Source organism: Crocodylus siamensis, chromosome 6, assembly GCF_052110815.1.
Source record: "Crocodylus siamensis isolate JL-2025a chromosome 6, ASM5211081v1, whole genome shotgun sequence".
NCBI lineage: Eukaryota > Metazoa > Chordata > Crocodylia > Crocodylidae > Crocodylus > Crocodylus siamensis.
The window spans coordinates 58644417-58665394 of NC_143400.1; the positions used below are offsets into that span (position 1 = coordinate 58644417).

The 20978-nt window shown below is 41.7% G+C and overlaps 1 protein-coding gene across 2 annotated transcripts in view; it reads right to left on the reverse strand.

The window, feature by feature from the left end:
• EPHA4 (EPH receptor A4) overlaps positions 1-20978 on the reverse strand; it is a 166815-nt gene that overhangs the window by 23404 nt on the left and 122433 nt on the right. For both annotated transcript variants that reach the window (XM_090053410.1, XM_090053411.1), the window contains exons 6-11: positions 14838-14962; positions 13603-13762; positions 12344-12455; positions 3036-3094; positions 2175-2288; positions 1775-1960 (exon numbers count right to left, since the gene is read on the reverse strand). In XM_090053410.1, the coding sequence (XP_089909536.1) occupies positions 1775-1960; positions 2175-2288; positions 3036-3094; positions 12344-12455; positions 13603-13762; positions 14838-14962 (756 nt within the window). The remainder of the gene's footprint in view (positions 1-1774; positions 1961-2174; positions 2289-3035; positions 3095-12343; positions 12456-13602; positions 13763-14837; positions 14963-20978) is intronic.

Genomic DNA, 20978 nt, shown 5'->3' on the forward strand with positions numbered 1-20978 from the left:
CTAGCAGCCACTAATGTATTCATACTTTCCACCTCTCTCCTCACAGCCCCCACTTTCCCACTCCAACTCCACAATTTATCTTGCATTTTAATTTTCCATTTATTAAATGCATTCATTTATCACAGTGTTCAGAAAACCTGCAGGAGAAATTGAGACGAATGTCTTCTTAAGTAGCCCTGTTTACCAAGCCGCAGCAGCAGCAGCTCTAAAGCATCCAGGCTGGCTTGGAGCAGAAGTGCTGCCTACTGGGAGCAAGGCCCCTGGGTTAGGCTACCACCTCCTTGGTGAAAATTTTAAATTATTTGAATTCAGTGACAACTGCATTATGCAAATGGATACAGTCATTTATAACCGTTACAGCTGTAATAGCGCAGGGTTTTAGGGCCTCGGTGGGATTTTATTACAAAGATCCCCGTTTCCTCTTTCTGTTTCAGAGGTGCTGTGAAAATCACTGTCTACAGCAAACACACTCTGAAGGAAACAGACCTGCAAAAATATTTAAAAAGAATATTATCTTTTAATAAAAGAACTAAGGGACTTAGGGATGCCTGGTAAGCCACAGGTAATAACACTATGAAGATATTTTTTCCTCCAGTGAAGCTTGCCTTTTAAATAAAAGCAAACAGTGACATTTTATACTATCTCAGCAAAGCCATGCAGAAGAAAATGTAAGAACATAATGGGGGAGATTTTTCAAAGGCACAAATGGAAGAACTACAGATCCATTTCCCATGAACAGCCTGACAGGACTGGATGGGTTACTGCCATTTTTACTTTTGAAAAGACAGAAATTTTATTCTCTTACTGTTAATAAAAAGTGGTTTTTTAAATCACTTTTACTCATTTCTAATATGAGCTCGTTATATTATGGGCTCCTTTATCAGCCATATTACTGCAATATCTAGAGTTCATGCATTCTTTACTGATGAACAGTAGATTAGATGTACAAATCACTCCTATTAACAACAAGGGATGCAGAAGTTCACCTGGCTACCTGTGCCACACAGAAAACAAACACCCTACAAGTACAGGATCCTTCAGGTATAGCAGCCTTCAGCATGTTCAGCAGATCTGCTAGCCAATACCTTTGTAGAGGGGCCATGTTAAACAGCAACTGCCTCTGCTACAGTATCTCAGTGGCCCTTTACAAAGTCGGACCTACAAAAGTCTCACAGGTGTGTTTTGGCATCTGTTGAGCTCTATCATATTCTTACCAAGTTCATGGGCTCCATGAATACTAATAGACTTTTGAAAAAATGATCGACCAGGTGTCAGTGTAAATAGAAGCAGAGCTATCACACCCATAAATCAGAGAGCATATAAGCACGTCGCATACTAAAATAAAGACTATTTCAAAGGCTTGAGCCATACATCTGTGCCTTGTACTTCAGACATACAACACAGTAGCATTGTTTTGTTTTGAAGAAGTATTTAAAATGCTTTGCTAACCATCTGCTTTTGCCTATCCTGTTACAATCAGCCCAATCTAGCAAAGATTTGAAAGATGCCCGCCTGGCATAGCACAAAAAGGAAAGCCCTGTGGTATTAATTCTCCCAATAAAATCTTGCACAAGCTGCCTGGAGATAGGGTATCAGTTGAAACCATAAACCCATTTATAGCTGACAAGAAGATTAATGACTTGTCCTGCACCGATTTCCTCCTATTAGCTATCAGTGGATCTGCTCCATCTGTCATTTCACAGGGAAAAACCTAAAGAGATTTAGTTTCCCAATGACTTCTAAATTGGCCTTGTAATAGAAACAGACTACTCACATTTGGTAACAACACCTTCCAAGTGGATGATGTTGGGATGGTCAAACTGTCCCATGATGCTGGCCTCACTCAAGAAGTCCCTCCTTTGTTTGTCAGTGTAGCCAGCTTTTAGAGTCTTGATAGCAACACAGATCTCTCTTTTTCCCGGCACTTTGAGACGTCCACTGCATACCTCACCAAATTCACCTGCAGGAGAAAGACCAAACACATAGCTATGAATCACAGGTACACGTGAGACTGTTGCCAAGATGTAAATTGTCAGTGCTCTTCTGAACAAGCCAATTTATTTTAAGGAGTTGTTAAGCTAAGGATAATTAGATCCCAGGGCACCTAAACAGCAATAAAGCTATGTGTTATAAAACCAGATTTACTACAGAAATGCAGATGTCCTGAAACTTACCCACACCTATGACTTTTTCGATCTTTATACATGAGGCATCGATTTCTTTGGCAAATTCCCGCACAGCTTGGTTTGGATCCTCATATGTGAAAGGATCCACGTATGTTCTAACACCTGCAAAGCAAAAATGTTTCATTTGAAGTCGCTGATCTACATGCTGCTGAGCATAGAACATATGAGAATGATATCTTAATAGTATCCAACAGCAAGGAAAGTATAAAAAAAAAAAATCACCATAAGCTAAGAATGACTGAAAAAAGAGAAAGAGATTTCCCAATGGGATTTTTTATGAAAACATTTTATTTCCTACATACTGCAACCCCCCCAGGCATCTGCCAGTGAATGAATTGCACTAATTACTATCAGTACTACTAGCTAGCTGTACCTCGGGGACCAAGAGAATAATATACACCTAACTACTATTTTGGGGTCAGACTTCTGAGCCTGCCCCACACTCTGTATGATGGAAGCAACAGCACATTCAGTCTTCAGGAAGGTATGCATTTCCTCTGAAGCACCTTCTCTGATTCAGCCAGAAGCATCTGTTAAATGTGTTGTGGGGAAAATTATGGCTAGTCAATATCACCCAGAAGCAGAAGTCATGAAAACCTTCCAGTGGGAAAGAATAATGCAGAAAAAAGGGATGATTCTAGAAAAATTCCCTCAAAATCCCACAGGTGAATTTTTGAATGTTTCTAGCCACACACATTTGTCTGCTACCAAGATGCTTAGGTCTGGTGAAGAAAAGCAAAAAGGAAAACAAAAATATTCCTCTCAAGAGTGTCATGCCTTATTTTCTAAGCATAGGAACACATGCTTTGTGAACCAAATAAAAAAACCCCAAGCACCACTGCCTTTTACCTTGATTCAGATGTTTCTCCTCATCTGCCTCTTGCTTAGCTTTACTGTACTTACTGCGTCTGTTGGAATGAAAAAGAGCACTGCAATTCAGAAATAATATCTTACTCAGATAGGATCTCAGTCCTTGTGACCTGCCAAGACTTGAATTATTGTACCTGCCAGGACCCGCATTCTCTGTTCCTCTTGCAACAGCTGAAGACTGAACTTATGCCTATAAAACTGCAGGAAGCTCTATTCCTTATGCTGGTTTAGGTGTTAATCAGAGGTGCACTGATACTTCAGTCCATATCATATTGGCACTGATAAAAAGAAAGTTGACATTATCGGCAATCAGCTTTTTTTGGCTGATGTGACCAATAATGTCATCAATAAATGCTGTGTGTATGTGCGCTGCCACAGCCTAACAGGGCCAGGAATGGAGCCAGGTAGCTTGGGGAACAGTGTCCAGCTGGTAAGTCTGTTGGGGGAAAGGGGTCAAATCGAGGTCCTCATGGTTAGGGAGGGAGTGGGGCTGGGAGAGGGGCTACAGCCACCTCAGAATTCACTGTAGCTACCCCCTGAACCCCCAGCCCACAGCAACAGCCTGCCCTTGCCTCATGCACAAATCCAGGGGGCATGTGCCACCCCATGCCTCCCCCAGGGATGTGTACAGTGGTGGAAGCCTCCCCCACATCCACACCCGCATGCCCTGGATATGCTGCTTGTGGCTCCATTCCATGGCCTTCCCCCCTGCTCTGGCTGTGCAATACCTGGCCCTGGCCCAGCCCAGCCCTACTCCCACCCTCAATCGCCCCCCACTTCCCTCTCCTCTATCTCATCCCCCTAACAGGCTTATCAGTTGGACACTGCTCTCACAGCTGTCAGGCTGCACAACAGCAATTGGATCAGTATCAGCCAATATGGCTTGTTAATACTCAGCCATCAGTGTCAGCTCAAAAAAATCTTTTATTGGTGCTCCCCTAGTGTTAATGTCATCTCCAAAGGTATAAAGGGAAACAAAAACCAAATTTACATCTGATTCACCAGGTACATGCCTGAACTTACCATTTACATTCCCCCCCCTTTGTTTTTCTAATTTCCAACTATTTACTTTGAGTATTCCTTGCTTACTTTTAGTTTTCCTTCACTCATTTTTCCCCCTCGTCCTTCCCTTCTCTACCCATTGTTTTTCTTATTTCCACCAATTTACATTCTCACTGACTTTGTCACACTTTCTGTACACAAACTTGCAGAGAGAACAGAAGGCTGGATGGGAGTGCGGGGGCCTGCACTGGTGTGCGGGGGGTCAGGGTTGGCGGGGCCCAAAGCGGAGTGGCAGGAGCACAGGGCCTGGGCTGTCAGGGGCTCTAAAGAGCTGGGCCAGGTCCCTGCTCTCCCTGCTGGTGCAGCCTACCCCAGCTCCATAGAGCTCCTGCCACCCCGCTCTGGGCCCCTGCCAGCCCTGGCCCCCGCACACCAGTGCTGCCCTGAGGTCTCACCCAGCTGTCACTGCACTCCCCACCACTGCCATTTGCCCCCCCGCACCTGCCATCATTTTCCCACTTTGCTGCTCACCACCACTGCTCCTCCCCACCCCCCGCCCACCAGCCGCTTTGGCACCATGTGGTTCCCAGCTACATCGCTACATTACAGGACCTGGCCAGCCCTGAGGACTGGGGCAATCACCTGTGGTCGTCCCCTGCGTCACTGCCCCCCCCAGTTCTTAGCTGAATTTCCCTCTCAGGCCAAGGGAGGCAGGGAACATCCACAAGGTCCCACACTAAAAGCCTCTACTATGTAGAGGCTTTTGGTTGGGGGGCTGGGAGTGGGGCAGGGCCTGGAGGGTCTTGCTGCTGTGGCTGCTGGGTCCTGCCACCGGCTCCCCATGGGTCTTACTGCCACTGGTGCCTTGTCATCTTTGACAGGGAGATAAATATTAATTTTCTAAATTTTTAGGGGCCCTGCAGGCTGGATAGAACAGCCTGACAGGCTGGATCTGGCCCATGGGCCATATTGTGCCCACCCCTGGAGTAGAATAAGGAGCCAATATAGGGGTAAAATAAGACAGGGACAAGTTGGGCATAGGGCAAAAAGAGGAGGATGGGAAGAATGAGGTATGGCCACTATAAACACTCCGTTCCAGAGCCTTGGAACCTAGTATTCCCTAATCTCACTATTTGCTGTCAGCCAAAATCTGGTGGCAAAGTGTGTCTCATTTCCAATGCTGTGGTTGCCCCTATAAAGAATAACAACCTACTAGCACTACTGTTTTTGCTGTCAGCCATTGTGGCAACCCGTAACTTTTAAGTGCTTGCATTTAAAAACTTTTTTTTTTTTTTTTTAAATGTGGGTTCTTGTGTGCACTATATGCTAAATAAATAAAATGGAGAGGGAGGGGGGTGGAAATTCAAGCTATATTAAGAGCCAACCATTGTCCTTGATCCAGGACAACCCTCAGTAACATCAGTGGGAATTGTGTTCAGGCACCAAGAATGACATATGGCATAAATGTCTGGGACCTTTTTTTTTTTTTTTTTTTTTACTGGTTAAAGTGAATTAAAATCAAATCACTTCAAACTACAGAAAATGCACCCTGAATGCAAGCAACAATTTATTCAGTTTTTCAGTTGCTCAGGGGTGACCCATGCTAGTGTGAACTGAACTAAGCCCACTATTAATTCCCCAACTTCTACAAATTAATGGGAGCTACATAGGATCCACATCAGCAAAACATTTGGCCTGGCATCTACAAGAGCACAGCAGGAAGTGATCTTTGGCAAACTGGGACAAGTCAGCATCACTATTACTGAGCATGTATAGAATGCTTTCAGTTAAATAAACCATTACCATACAGCCTCCTGTTCAGGAGAAGATATTCTAAATGTTATGTATGACCCCTCTCACCAATTTTAATTAATATTCAAATACAGATGTGAGAAATGAATAGCGAGTGTTAAAAATTATTTTTAGATTTTTAAAAAATACTTTTTATCTTATTTGAAAAAAACCCCAAAACCAAAACCCTAAATCTTAATTTAACAACACCCCCACCCCCCCAAACCCCAGGATGTATGGCAGGTAAAAGGAAAAAAAAAGATTACTGTTCAAACAATGTAATTGTAGCTTATTAACTTTTAATAATACCTTCCAAACTAACTACCTAATTCCAACTTCTACCTTTGTCACCTGCTGACCTTTTCCCCTTGGCTTGGGGCGGGACTCTTTGGTCTACTATTGTCCCTGTAAGAAAACCCCTGGAAGCTCATTATTCAGTCACTAAGCCATAGGGAGGAGAACTAGGCATGAACTGACATTCTCAGACAGCTCACCTGAATGACAGGAGACCTTTGTCACAGATTTGAATTCCATAATTATAGGGATTTTGCTGGTGGTGATTAAAAAGGGGTGGTGTTCAGAGAAAGAATACAGAAGCTTTCAGGAACTACAGGGGTCAGAGATGCAGGCAAGCCTACAGGTGGGACTTGGAGATAAAGAATGGGTAGGCCTTTCCACATAGGCCTGCTCCACAAACAACAAAAGGGGATATTAGTGGTTATTGTGATAAAACAGCATGCACTCCATGTGTTGCTCTCCCTGCCATTGCAGTGCTTCTGCCATCTTTACCATTCATGAACAAAATAAGAACTAAAGGGTAAAGCAGCTCTGATTAAATACCGACTGCAGTGCATAAGTACAAGGCTAAAACTGAGGTAATATACTGTCCTAAAATTCATTAGCAGGAGGTAAGCAAACCTTTTCAACTAAATTCAGACAGCAGAAGGTAAAGCAATCTAATAGCCAGGAGATTGTCTTATATGACACTTAAATAACCAAATGTGTAGAACTGTATAGATGTCATTTTCCTTTGTCCAGCTCCTTCTTAAAATAAAATATTCACAACAAGTGTTTCCCAGGTACTCTTTAAAAGCTACCTTTGAAATAATCTAAAAATTAGAAGCGTGCTTTTAGGAACCACTGTTTAGAAAGACTCAAGATGCCATCTGCCCTCTGCTCTATGAATTTGTATGTTTTAATCTAAGGAAGTTTAAACTAACATTTAGGTGGATTAATTCTTATGTTAACACAAACTCTTGTAGTGACTGAACAGAGTAATGTTTTTGAGTTGCCTGTAGGGAAGCAGACAGTGGGATCCTTAAAACAAACAAACAAACAAACAAACCAAACCAAACCAATGAATAGCATAGCAGGTGAATTCTGGTTTCCAGATTCTGAAGTAAGGACATGAAGAACTCAATGACACATGACAGTAATAATCCAGTTTTCAAATGTGGGGACCTTAAATGTATTTTCTGATCCCACATACCTATGCTGGCAAACCCTCTTAGTACAGATGGTTTGGTAAACAAAATAACCTTTACTGGTATAAATGACATCCACAACAGACTTTCTATGAAAACTTAAAAACATAAACCACCTTCCCAGCACCACCCTCTTAACCACTACGGGTGTTACCAGTTTATATACCAACACCCCACACCAGGATGGCATCCAACCCTGTGTTAACATAGCTACAAGAGCAAGATTACAACTCAGAGTACAGACCCAAAGATACTACTGAACTTATACACTTCACCTTCACACATAACAGCTTTACTTTCAATAACCAACACTTCCTCGAGACCATGGGCACTGCTATAGGAACTAAAATGGTCCCACAGTTTGGCAACCTTTTTATGAGCCACCCACAAAAAGAATTCCTCAAAGACTGCACCATCAAACCCTTGCTATACTTAAGATATATCGATGACATCTTCATAATTTGGACTGAAAACCTGCAATCTCTGATTGAGTTCCATCAGAAATTCAACATTGATCACCCCTGCATCAGACTCTTTCTTGAATACCCCACGACCAACATTTCCTTTTCAGACATGACAATCGCTATCCAGAATGGTCAAATACAGACCACCATATACAAGAAACCCATGGACCAACACACATCTACACAGAACTAGCAATCACCCTAAACACACCAAGAAAGCTGTAATATATAGGACAAACCCTCGAATTTACAAAACACCTTTCAAAAAAGAGCCTACGAACTTCATCAACCCAGTAGATACAAAAAATAATGGACTACATGAAAAACAGAAAAAGCAGACTTAGACTCACTCAGGCAATTCATGGGCAGGATGCCCTGGGAAACCAGACTGAGGGGGAGAGGAATCCAGGAGAGCTGGCTGTACTTTAAAGAAGCGTTTCCCAACCTTTTCCATTCCATGGCACACTTACATGAATAAAAACACCAGATGTGGAGCTGGATGTGGAGGGGGATGGCACGTGGCCAGATGTGGAGAGACAAAGGGGGAAGGTGGCGTGGCACTTGAATCACTGGCTGGAGCCATGCCCCCTGCCTGCTGCTGCTGCGGACAGACAGACACATGGCTCCCCCAAATTCTGCTGCACACCTATTCATGTATGATGGCACACCGGTTGGGAAACACTGTTTTAAAGAACCCCTACTGTGAGTGCAGAAGTAAACCATCCCAATGAGCAGGAGGACTAGCAAGTATGGCAGAAGACCAGCTTGGTTTAGCAGGGAACTCTGCAGTAAAATAAATCACAAAAAGGAAGCTTATAAGAAGTGAAAATAACTAGGGAAGAACAGAAGAAGAGTACTGCTCAGGCATGAAGTCAGGAAGGCCAAGGCACAATTGGAATTGCAGATAGCAAAGGACATGAAGGGGAACAAGAAAGGTTTCTACAAGTATGTTGGTAGCAACAGGAGGATCAGGAAAAGTGAGAGTCCCTTACTGAATGGGAGAGGCAACGTAGTGACAGAGGATGCAGAAAGGCTGATGTGCTCAATCCCATTTTTTGCCTCAGTCTTCACAGGCAAGGTCAGCTCCCAGACTACTGCACTGGGCAGCAAAGTTTCGGGAGAAGGTGAGCAGCCCTCAGTGGTGAAAGAATGGGTTAGAAACTATTTAGACAAGCTGGAAATATACAAGTCCATGGGGCCAGATAGGATGCATGTGAGGGTGCTGAGGGAGCTGGCTGATTGCAGAGCCATTGGCCATCATCTTTGAAAACTCATGGCGATCAGGAGAGCAGCTATTCCTGGGAGCTCCCATGGCCAGACCCTTGCAATGGGGGCAGTTCCACGCTGCTTGCACTGTGCCCAGTGTGCAGGGAGGCTAAGCCTAGAGCCAAAAGTCCCCCTGAGGCTGGCATCCTGCCTTGACCTTGTGGAGCGGTGCAGACCCAGCCAGGCCGTACCTTGGGTGCCACTGGGCACCCCACCCCTCTAGCCACAGCCTTTCCCGGAGTGACCTGGCCCCTTTCCAGGGGCACATGAGGGCTCCCACCAGTGGGCAACCTGGGGGAGGCATGGGGGCCACCTGCCCTCCCCACCCTGATTTATGCCCAGGACGGAAGCAGCTGCTGCTGCACACCGGACACTGCACCTCAGGAGCTACATGCAATGCCATGTGCCTTCCACCACTGGGCAGCCAGTGCATGGAAGGCATATGACATAATGCAGAGCCACGAGGCAACGGCAGCCCACCCCTGCCTCACACACAAACCCAGGGGGCAGATGCCCCCTTGTGCCTATCTTGGTGTGCACAGTGCTGGGACTCCCCCCACCCCATATGAGCCACATCAAGCTCCCACCATCCCACCACCTCCCCTTCAGGGCTCCATTCACTCTTGCCCTTGCCTCTCCTCACCCCCTCCCCCTCACCGTGGGGGGTCTCAATCTGCCCCCCCTTTCCTCCTCCCATGTCCCTTCCCCCCAACACACTTATGTGCTAGGCACTGCTGCACACATGGTCAGGCTGTGTTCCTGACTGCCTGCAGCAGGCTGGACTGGGTGTCTGTGTGTGTGCATGCCCCACCTCTCCCCTCAGCCTTCTGTGTACCACTCTCAGGTTATCTGCATACCATTGGTGGTACATGTACCACAGTTTGTGAACTGCTGACTGATAGACTGTTCTCAGTGGTGGCAAATAACAGAACAAGGAGCAAAGGTCTCAAGTTGCAGCAAGGGAAGCTTAGGTTAGATATTAGAAAGAATTTTCTCACCAGGAGGGTAGTAAAACACTGGAACAGGTTACCCAGAGAGGTAGTGGAAGCTCCAGCCTTGGTGGTTTTCAAAACCCGACTAAACTAAGCTTTGGCTGGGATGATCTAGTTGTGGATGGTCCTGCTTTGAGCAGGGGGTTGGACTAGATGACCTCCTGAGGTCCCTTCTAACCCTAACTTTCTATGATTCTGTGAAATATAGACATTGAATTTATGACACATTATAACCTGCCTAACATCCAACTCCCCAGGTAACCTCTCTACTATTTACTATCTATATTCATCCCTCCACCCCTCCCTCTCACCCACCGATTACCTCAATTTACATCTTCACTGACTGGCTTTGTTGCAGCCATACTGGCCTCTAGCTTCTTTCCTATTCCATCCAGGAAGAGGATAGACCAACTGCAGACACTTCCTCAGCCTGACAAAGGGTGTTTGTACCCAAAAGCTTGCAAAGAAGAATTTTTCCAACTATCTCAGTTGGTTTAATAAAAAATATTGGATGTACCCAAAGAACATTGTCTGCCAGCATCTAAACTGGCTTGTACTAGTCTGGCAAAATCACACACAAACAAAACAAAAACCAAAAAATAATTTTATTTATTAATTAATCCAAATTATAAAATAACAGTTCCAATATTCAATTTCTAGTGTGGATCACAGCTCAGATGCCTTATTAAGGCACCCACCATTACAAACTGAATTCTTTTAGTGATATTTCTAGTTATTGGAATCTACATAGTGAGGCAGGCAGTGCATAACTGGTAGTCACAGAACTATCTGCAAAGAACCACCATAAATTTTACTGTCTTAATGTTTCATTTATTTTGCTATGCCTTTCCCCTTCCACAGCCTCTCTGAAGCCTGCTGGGGACATCTTTGAACCCACTGTCACCTAAGCTAGGCCAGCCTTTCCTCCTCACTACTAGCTTGCTCTTTATCTTCTCTTTGTCCAATTTAAGCATGTCTACGCAGAGATAACTAAACAGACAGACTGAGTGGGGAGAAGAATTGGCTGGGTACACACCAGCATCAGTGAGTCTGTCAGCTACCTGGCTCCAGGCAGCCTTTCCTTTGACAGCTTTATGGCCAATACTAAAGAGAATCAATGTGAGGGCAAGAGGTTGACATTTCATTTTCTAAAAAGTGATCCATTGAGGGCCAATCACCAAGCAGTGTTTATCAGCCTTGGGAAGTGACATTTTTTTTATTGGGGGAGGAGGGGAAGTAATCATGTCAGAGCAACTCGACAGGATCAATTCTCCAAGGTGGCAACTCATAATTAGAAATCCAATGTTTCCTGCTATCAATCCTGCCTTAAATAATAAAATGATCAATAAAAGCAGAGAGGAGATTAAGTCATCAAGCTCCGTGATGCTATTTTTTGTTGCAATAGCTTTTAATAAACCTGTCTCTCTGCATTACATTTTCATATGTTCTTTTCCTCTTTCTTCTTGCCAGCACGGATGCTTTGAGCTGAACACCCACAGAAAGCCATTACAATGCATGACTACTTACCAGATATTATAATCACACTGATTTAACTGCTCTTTTCTAAGATGATTTAAAGTGAAAGAGTAAATGAAGAGGAAGTTGTGCCCATTTATGGCTGATGCAATCAAACACTACTATGGAGAGTGGCACAGCTTGCATTCTTTCTCCTGTTTTGATTTGTGGCAATGGTACTTTCAGTTCTCTTCCAGTTAATAGTGAGAGAAAACAGATCTATTTTGAAATGGGAATGCTCCCTGAAACATAGGGCCAGAACTTCTTTGATTACGTTTCCTGCTACATTACTCCCCCTATACTCATAGCATGGAGTAAGTAGTTGTTGCTTCTTTTGTAGTGTCTTTTGTCCCCATAACAGAAGAACTAATGAGGGCTAAACAAAAAATCATAAGCAAGAACTTCTGTGGTTCCCCCTGCAGTTTACTTCACCATTACACTGCCCTTTTCCCCAATCCGAGAAGATTCACTGACCTCCTACCCATTAAACTCAACATTAGATTACTATGTCTACAGATCTTCAGTTGGCTGGCTTCTCAACCTCAGGTATTGGAATCAGCTTTGCATCTGAAGGACAAATAATGCTGGAACTATTACCATTACATTACATGCTGCTGTGGTACTAATGTTGAGAAGATCAAAGCTACATGGAAGAGGTCTTATAATGCAAATGCACTGTTTATGATGCTAATCAAAGAATTCAGCTTTGTTTGGAGGAGACAAAAAGCTCCCTCATAAAAGAAGGAGAGGGGGAGAGAAGCTTAAGTTCTTACCTCCTGCTGATGACAAAGGCAGCAATGAGAATGACTACAAGAACAACACTGCCAGCCACTGAGACCAGAAGAACTGTGGGATTGGTACCATCGCCAATGATGGGGGAAGGAACTAGAAACAGCAAAGATATTCATTAGTGTTAAGCAGCTACAAGACAGCCACCTACAGTAGAAAATCATCCTGGGTAGCACTCAGTGTTTCTTCCTGATTTGCTTAGGCAGTTTAGAGAATTAGACAAAGCAACTCTCCAGCCTTCACTATGTATTCATTTGACACAATTTTCAAGGAAGGCCCCAATTAGTTAAAGGCATTATGTTCAGTGATGATTTGGGGAACTTGGATTGCTACAGAACAAGGACTCCCACTCCTTTGGCCCTCAATGCTCAGTCAAAAGGCATAACAACTATTTTATTGCCCACTGATCTGCTTCCCACTTAAATATTTTAAAAATGAACCAGATGCTTATTTCCTCATGGATACAGACAGAACAAGCTGTTTTAAAACATCTTCCCTTCTTCCTGGTGGATTGCACATTTTAAGTTTTTCAAGCCATGCCTGAGTGTTGTTAACAAAGAATGACATGACCTGAACTGATATATCCAGACTGGTATGACAGACGTTAAAGAAACAGGTCTAATTATATCCTCTTCTGGTACTGTCTTGGGAAGCAATCATATTTTTGTGGGCAATGGATATGTTACTTTGACTTTAAGAAGAGAGAACCTACCCACAGATGGAATAATTCAAACATACCTCTCTGCAAAAGAAAAAAAATCCTCACCAATTGATATTGATACTTTACAAAACCAGACTAGGGATTTATTCTCTTCTAGATGAGATTTATATTTTGAGGACACTGGAGATAAAAATCCCTCTCAAGTCAATGGAAAAACAGGCCTCAGAGTATTTATTGAGTATACCCAGATACCAATAATTTTTCATTAAGAATTTGTAAACATCTTGTATGCAAGTATGCACCATATCCAAGTAGCTATCAAGTTTATCAAGTCAGAATTAAAGAGAATTAGACAAGCAACAGTATAAATGGCAGTCAACAGCCATGTTTTTAAGTTGTATTGCTGTTCAAATTCTCAATACAGATGTTCAATTCACAGAAGTGAAAGAAGTGCAACTTCAGGAAGCAGCTCAATCAAATTCAGTCTTTTGGAAAAAAAATGACGAGAGAGAAAGAGAGAGAGAGAGAGAGAGAGGATTATGTGTCCTGACAGCCTTCTGCCAACAATGGCTATGTTATTACCTGTATTAGTGGTGAATTCAAAGGGTCCACTGAAGTCCCCATATCCCGCTGCTGTCCTGGCCCGAACATGGAACACATATGAAGTCAAAGGGTTCAGGCCTTTGATGTCTGTGTTCCTAGTAGCTGTTTTCACAATGCGATAGCTGCGCTCATTTTGGTCCTAACAGCAACAAAACACACAAAATGCCTCACTGCATGATGAATCCTGGATCTCTGATTCACTGTTACATCTATTTTGAGGAGACACCTTATGGCAATGGAACTTTAAAATATCCTTGTACAGTTTTTGTTGTTATGCTTAATTAGTACTGGGTTTTGAAAGAGATTTTGGGGAAAGCCACAAAAGATGGTAAAGATGTAGATCTGGTGTTTAGGTATCAGTGATTATTTAAGAAATTTAAATTTAATAGTGAAATACTTTGAAAAGTAGTTAGCTCTGTGATCTCACAAGCCTACTGATGAACAAATAACATTTTATTCTCTTTCTCTCTTTTTCCAACCAACCGGTAGCTACCTATCCAAGAAACCCTTGGGACATATCTGCCAGAAATTCCTTGTCTTAAAAGTCTATTCTTATTTTCTGGCTGAAAATTTTGTCAGAAAGCGCAAACTAGTTCAAATGAAAATCAGTTGCTTTTTTCTGGCTTTATGAAGGAGGCAAGTAAGAGATTAGAGGGAGAGAGAGAGAGAGAGAGAGAGAGAGAAAGTAATTGTTCATTTTGCAGACAACCTTGAAAGCAAATGGCTCTTTTCATAGCTTTGTACTTGAGGAGAGACAAGTTATTTGTGGAAATAACATCTCCGTGTAACTTGGAGAGGATGAAGAATGTAATTTTCCTTTTCTTATTTTCTATTAAAAGCTTTCAACCCACACCATCACTCTAAGCAGAAGCTATCAACTTAAACAGACCTTATTATTACAGTGTTATATACTTCATTATTACACTTCTATCTTTGTTGTAAGGCTAATGTCTCAGTACTTCTCTGCTTTATTTATTCTCATTATAAATATGCTGGCTGTAAAAGTTTTGTTCCTAGGAAAAAAGACCCTCCCCAATATACAGCTAGGGTAGAATGTAGGCTATTATTTAGTACAACTGTTCAAGTATATAAAATCCCTAATTGGATATGATTACAAAACTAAACTCATTTGGACCTGATACTGGGATTCTATATGGCAAATAATTGTAACGGAAAAAAAACCAAAACCCTCATTTGTCTTTTTTGAATAATACCTTCTCATAGTATTTGACCTCATATTCCAAAATGACTCCGTTTGGCCTGTCAGGTTCCAGCCACGCCAATGCAACACTATGCCTTGTTATTTCCTTAGCTTGTATCAAAGCAATTGGAGATGGAGCTGCCAAGAAAGAAAACAAAATTAAATATTAGCCATATCTTATTTTTAAATGAGGTCCATGTATTTTAATTGTAGCTTTCATAATCAATAGGCTTTGTGATTCACAAGTACTTCCAGGAATTAAACTTCTTTGGAAAACAGACTTGGATGTGTGCATGTGTGCGTACACATAAGGCATTTTTGTTATTTTGTATAGCACAATGAGGTTTTATTCTACTGTAACAAACCTGTTCTTGGATTTGGCTCCAATAAAATGGAAGCCTCTGAGGTAACAACACAGGGTCCAAATATTCTGATGTTACAGAATGCCTGCAGCCAAACCCACATATTTGGGCTCACTTCTGACCTTTGTGGAATACAATATGTATAAGGCTTTGGAAGTGTTAGTTTTGGCTCGACAGCAACTCCCTCCTTTTATCTTCCAATATTAAGTGGAGTTATTGCGCTATAGTGGTCCCCTTTATGGGACCACTATATATTTTCTTGGGACCGATTCTGCTTCCCCTGAAGCTGAGACGCTTATCCTACTGCTGGGGAGGGAGCCAGGGTGCAGAATTAGGCCCAACATTTGAATTTGGCCCAAATTAATGAAATCTGGCATGCTTGCATCTCAAGAACTTGGACTAGGTTTTGTCATGCTAATTCATTTGCTTTGTTCCCAAGCAGTCCCTTTGAAATCAGGTTTACTCCCAGAAGGCCCAGTTCTCACTTTGGTGAGACTATCTATTAAGGAATGTGCTACCTAACATCAGAAACTGGTCCACTGTGGGCTTAAAAATACCCCTCTATCATAACTGGAACTATATAAACATAACTAAATTAAGATGGATTACAACACTGTATGCTTTATTTAAAAGGGAAGGAAAAGCAACAGATTTTTGGAAAATCCAAAGCATATTAAACCCCCCCCCCCACATCCATGTACAATAAATTAAGGCAACAACAACAAAAAAAAGGTAGTGAAATCAACAGAAAGCATCTCAATGTGCACCCAGTGTTTCTTACTGGGGCGCTTGATAGTGCTGAAGTTCAGTTTTGGGCTGGCTAGAAGACAATGCATTCTCCCTTTGGTTGTGACAATGAGATATTCATGGCTCTGCTGAGGGAATAGGTTTTTTAAAGATTTATGAACCCGGCTGCCTAGTTCTTACTGTTGTGTTGTTGTGTGGTCATGTCTCTAGCCAGCTGTTATCAAGCCCTGCCGCTGCTGACAATAGCTAGTACAAATTGTGGGGTCTCTGGGGATAAAGAGGGACATTCATGAAATTTTTAATCTTATCTAACAAAGCTGTTCTGTATAACGAGAGATTAGAGGTCTTTCTAAATTGAATGTATTTCTTTTTTTTTTTTTGTCCCTGAAGCTATAGAATTTTCTTTTTTCTTTCTCCTTATCTCCCCCCCCCAACTCTGGGATCAAGTGGTCAAAAGTGAATATGAAAGTGTTCCAAAGAAAAAGAAGGACATAATGTGTATCCCTGAAAACGACAGAGAAAGTCAGATAAATAAAACAGCCACAATAAGTGAAGGGAAAATTGAATGGAAAAGCCTCAAAACTATTTGACCATATCATACAGCTCTGATGGGAGAGAAAATAACCAGGAGATACCACACAGTCACAAAAGGGAGTCTCCCTGCTGAAGTAAACTCATCGGGGAGCTTCTTCCTAATTTATTATTTGACAGTTTGGCATCTCTGTTAGAAATGCCTCTGACCCTATCTTTCTGTCTGCCTCTCTTGCATTTTGCCTCACGTACATAGGCAGATCCTGGATGACAGAGGAGACTGTAAACATAGAAGACCATTAAAGAGGATCTAGGTGTGTTCCATTAAGTTATATATGTGACATAACCAGGATTGTTAATATAGCACTTCTGCTTGATAACCCTGTAGTTCTTCAACTGAGGGTAGATCTTTCTCACTTCTCTCTGCATTAAGATTGCTGCTAAGCTAATAAAATGAAAAATCAGGTTCATTGCACATGTCTCTCCCCTCCGCACATCACAGATAATTGAACCAGAGAAAAACTTGTTTAGTGAATCTGTGCCACACAGGGCAAGCAAGCAGTTCTTTCCCAGACAATCTTTGGCCTGAACTCAGCTATCACAGAAAGTTTACTTTATGGTTTCCTTTCTTTCTCCTCTTCCTATTATCCATTTCATTTCTCCAGTTATGGATATTAGAATTTAAAGAGGTCTTTCCCCTCACTGGGTAGTGAAGTACTGTATGGAAATACACAACAGTGTTTTGGGCTCTGTAATTCCTTTCCTTTTTTCTGTCCTTGACAGGGTATTTAGCAGAATTCACAGATTCATTGGAATCTGACAGGCCACGCTGTGAACTTGCAACCTCTGGGTTGTCAACTCTGTGCTTTAGCATGCCACCCCAACCCCCAATGCTCTTGCTTGCTTGAAAATCAAGGGCAGCAATGACCAGTTCATTTCTGTCCTTAAGATTTTTCTTCAGCTGATTTCCACAGAACTAGATCAAAGACGTGAAGCGGTTTCATGCTTTTTACAATGGTTCTGCTGCTGGAGGAAACTCTCTCAAAATCCCAACTCTAATTACAGCATTTCTGAGGCCATACACATACACACACATCCCCTTGTTCTCTCATTTATACACAAGAAACCACAGTGTTACACTGCACAAGACTGAGAAACAAATAAGAAGCATAGTGGTATTTGGACCATTGGCTCAGTGATATTGTATTTTGATGGCCCATTTTATCAGTTAAAGTCCAGTTGAAGACAAATCTCTCCAGCATTTAAAATCTAAACACTTTAATTGAAAAACTTTTCTGTATTTGATTGTAAGACTTTGGAACAGATATTTCTGTGCCACTACTCACACAAATGATAGGGGTCTGTAGTTAAATGACTGTTCACAGCATAGGAATGCATACACTTTCTTCCTAGGAAGCTCAGTAGCTATAGCTTAAATAATTTCTTGCTCGTCTGTAATTTATCTAACAAAATGTACATTCATTCTAATGGATTCAACACACCAAAGACAACAACACTGGGCTAGTCAAGGGATGGAACAGATTTCTATTTCCATCTTTAATTTCTACGAATGGAACTAAAAGGCACATCACTCATTTCTCTTTTTTTGTCTCCAATCTTTCAAATTGTTATCCATGTTGTCATTTTCTTTCCACTTCACCCTTAATCCATGCTTTCATATGATATAGAACAGAGGTGTTAAACTCAGCTGGGCCTGTGGGCCAGTCCAGGTTCAGAGCACAGAGTTATGTATCTGGCCCAGAGGCTTGGAAATTTGGAAGCTACAGTGTTAACTGATGTGGTTCATCCACCTGCCATATTTCTGACCCACAGGCAACCCTGTGAACCAGATGACATGGCTCCAGATCCAGATGACTCCCCACAGATCTAGAAATCTGGCAGCAGAACAGGTAGTGGCACTGTTAATTGCTACATCTTTGGCAGACTTGGCAATTAATACCAATTCCACTGCTGGATTTTTGGACCTGTGTGGAGCCCTGAGCCAGATGACAATTCTGAGGGCTGCATCTTTGGCACCTCTGTTATAGAGTATAATAATTTGATAGCAAATGTTTTTGATCATTTTGGTGCATGGAAATCATACTAGTTTGCAGAATGAGGTAAGAGACTTGCCTTTCCAGAGCTGCTTCTGGCTTTTTATGGAGGCATACTGTGTCCCTCCTCACCATGTGTAGAAGACCTCGAGCACTATAGAATGGGGTTAGGATAGGATGAAAGAATGTCCATGGGCTCTATAACTCCCTAGGTAATACAGAACGGTGAGTGAGTGAAATATAGTTTGGGATAGGGTTGATGTATGTGTATCTCTATGGCTCCACTGGGCAATTACCTTTCTCCCTTTGAAAAGGCATGTTCACTAGTCATCAGGATTACTATACTTGTACAGTATACTTTCCCCTTGAAGAACCTCTCAACTCATCTGCAAACAACTCATTTCTACTTAGAGGTTTGGCGATTTTCTGGGTTGCTTTTTTTTTTGCAGGACCCACCATTTGGCCTGTAAAGAGTTTGCCAGGTTTATCTCAAACTGGTTTCAGCCATTTTCAAACTGGTTTCTGTGTGCAGTCCAGCAGTGGAATTGGTATTAATTGCCAAGTCTGCCAAAGATGTAGCAGTTAACAGTGCCACTACCTGTTCCGCTGCCAGATTTCTAGATCTGTGGGGAGTCATCTGGTTTAAATGAGTTTATGTGCAATGTCTGTCCCTAGCCCTTGAGTTTAGGCCTCTGCTTTTCAGCTATTCATCTGTAAAATGCTTCACAGGCTTGTGGGGAGGTGAAATATATTAAAGATTCTGAGGTGACGTTATAGAAATGAAGGCCATAAATGTAAGTATAACAGACACTTCATAAGGCATGTTTAAACAGAATAAATTTTCATAATGTAGTAAAACCGCTTATACCGGGCCCGAAAAGCAACTTGACAAAACCAGTAATGGGAAACTGGGATATATGATATAATTTTACTGAAATATGTGAAGGGGGGGAGTAGCTATAGAGAACAAGTCAGAAGAGTGAGGCATTTTCTTCATTGTTACTCATTTTGTACTTCTCTTTATTCCTGCTTACCTTTACACTCATTTTTCTTCATTTAGATGCTTTTTAGGAGATTTATTCCCACTGATTTATTAAGAAAGTGAAAGTGACACACAAAGAGCAGTAATACAAATAAGATAGTGGTCTGTGGAGTGCTGTGCTTTTTAAAATTCCATGCTATTTTCTCTCCATTTATTTTGCTAATGAGATGATAGGAATGCACTATAACTGAGTGATGTACATGGATTTTACTCAGATAACTGGAGATTCATATGAGCAATATATACTGGGGACATCTAAATTTGGATAGTGAAGTTTTTCAGATAACTATATTGGAAAACAAAAGCATGATAACTTGAGTTCATTCGAACATCAGTGAAAAAACAGTTTCTTTTCTGAGACTACTTTCTTGTCTGCTAATAAGAGACTAGACTAAAAATTTTTACTAAAAATTCCAGAATCCAGTCATTTTCAATCCAACTAAATTGACTGATCACAAATTATATGCCTAGGAGTGTTTTTCTTTTTTAAGATTTCTGACAAGTACAGCTATATTCTGGACTTGGTTTCTAAAAAGGAAGGATGGCCGAACTGGAAGAGATGCCTGACAGTAGTGAGATCTTCAGCAATGGCAGGAATTGTCCAAGTGAATAATGTCTAAAGTACATGGTTGAAAGAGCTGAAACTCTTTCAAAGATGTTGTTTCTTGTAACAGTCATGCACATACATCAGAGATGTATAAAAGTGTATGTGTGTATGCACATATAGCAGAATGTTATGTACCACAGGGAAATTTTACCAAACAATTATATTTCACAGTGAAGAATTGACTGGAGATACTTTGGTCAAAAATAAAAGGGCTTCCCTTTTGCAAAAGGGCTAAGTATAATTTTCCTCAGTTCAAAGCTCAGCAGTTAATCTCCCTTAAAAACTTCACTCCCTACTGATGTGAATAAAGCAATTTCCTTTTATCTACTTCCTCAATAACCTATCATTAAACACCTACTAATAGTTTTATTGCTGCAGTTCTGTGCTTGTGGCCTATGAAGAATGAGAGAACAGATGCACTACAGAAACTTCACCCAAATGCCATAAAACCATTTGCCAGGGCCAACAAACACAGAATTATAATACTTTTAGGGCACTTGAAAGGATAGCAGTGGCAGAGTGACAGCATTTCATTACTGGTTCAAATTAGATGAATGGGGGAAAAACAATAGGAAATAAACAGATGCAATGAAAAGTCTCCAGTCTCTAGGAAGTCAGAAGTGAAAACAGTTCTTAATGAAACTAAGAAACTTGAGTAGTTGGATGTCACAGACATACAATGCCCTATGTTTCAGTGAAGAAGCCTTCTTAACCATAGCAGGGCTTACTTTCTATGCCCTAGGATCTGAATTTAAATGGATCTTGTTTACTCAAGGGGTCTTTCACTGATTGAAAAATATACCCACAGTTT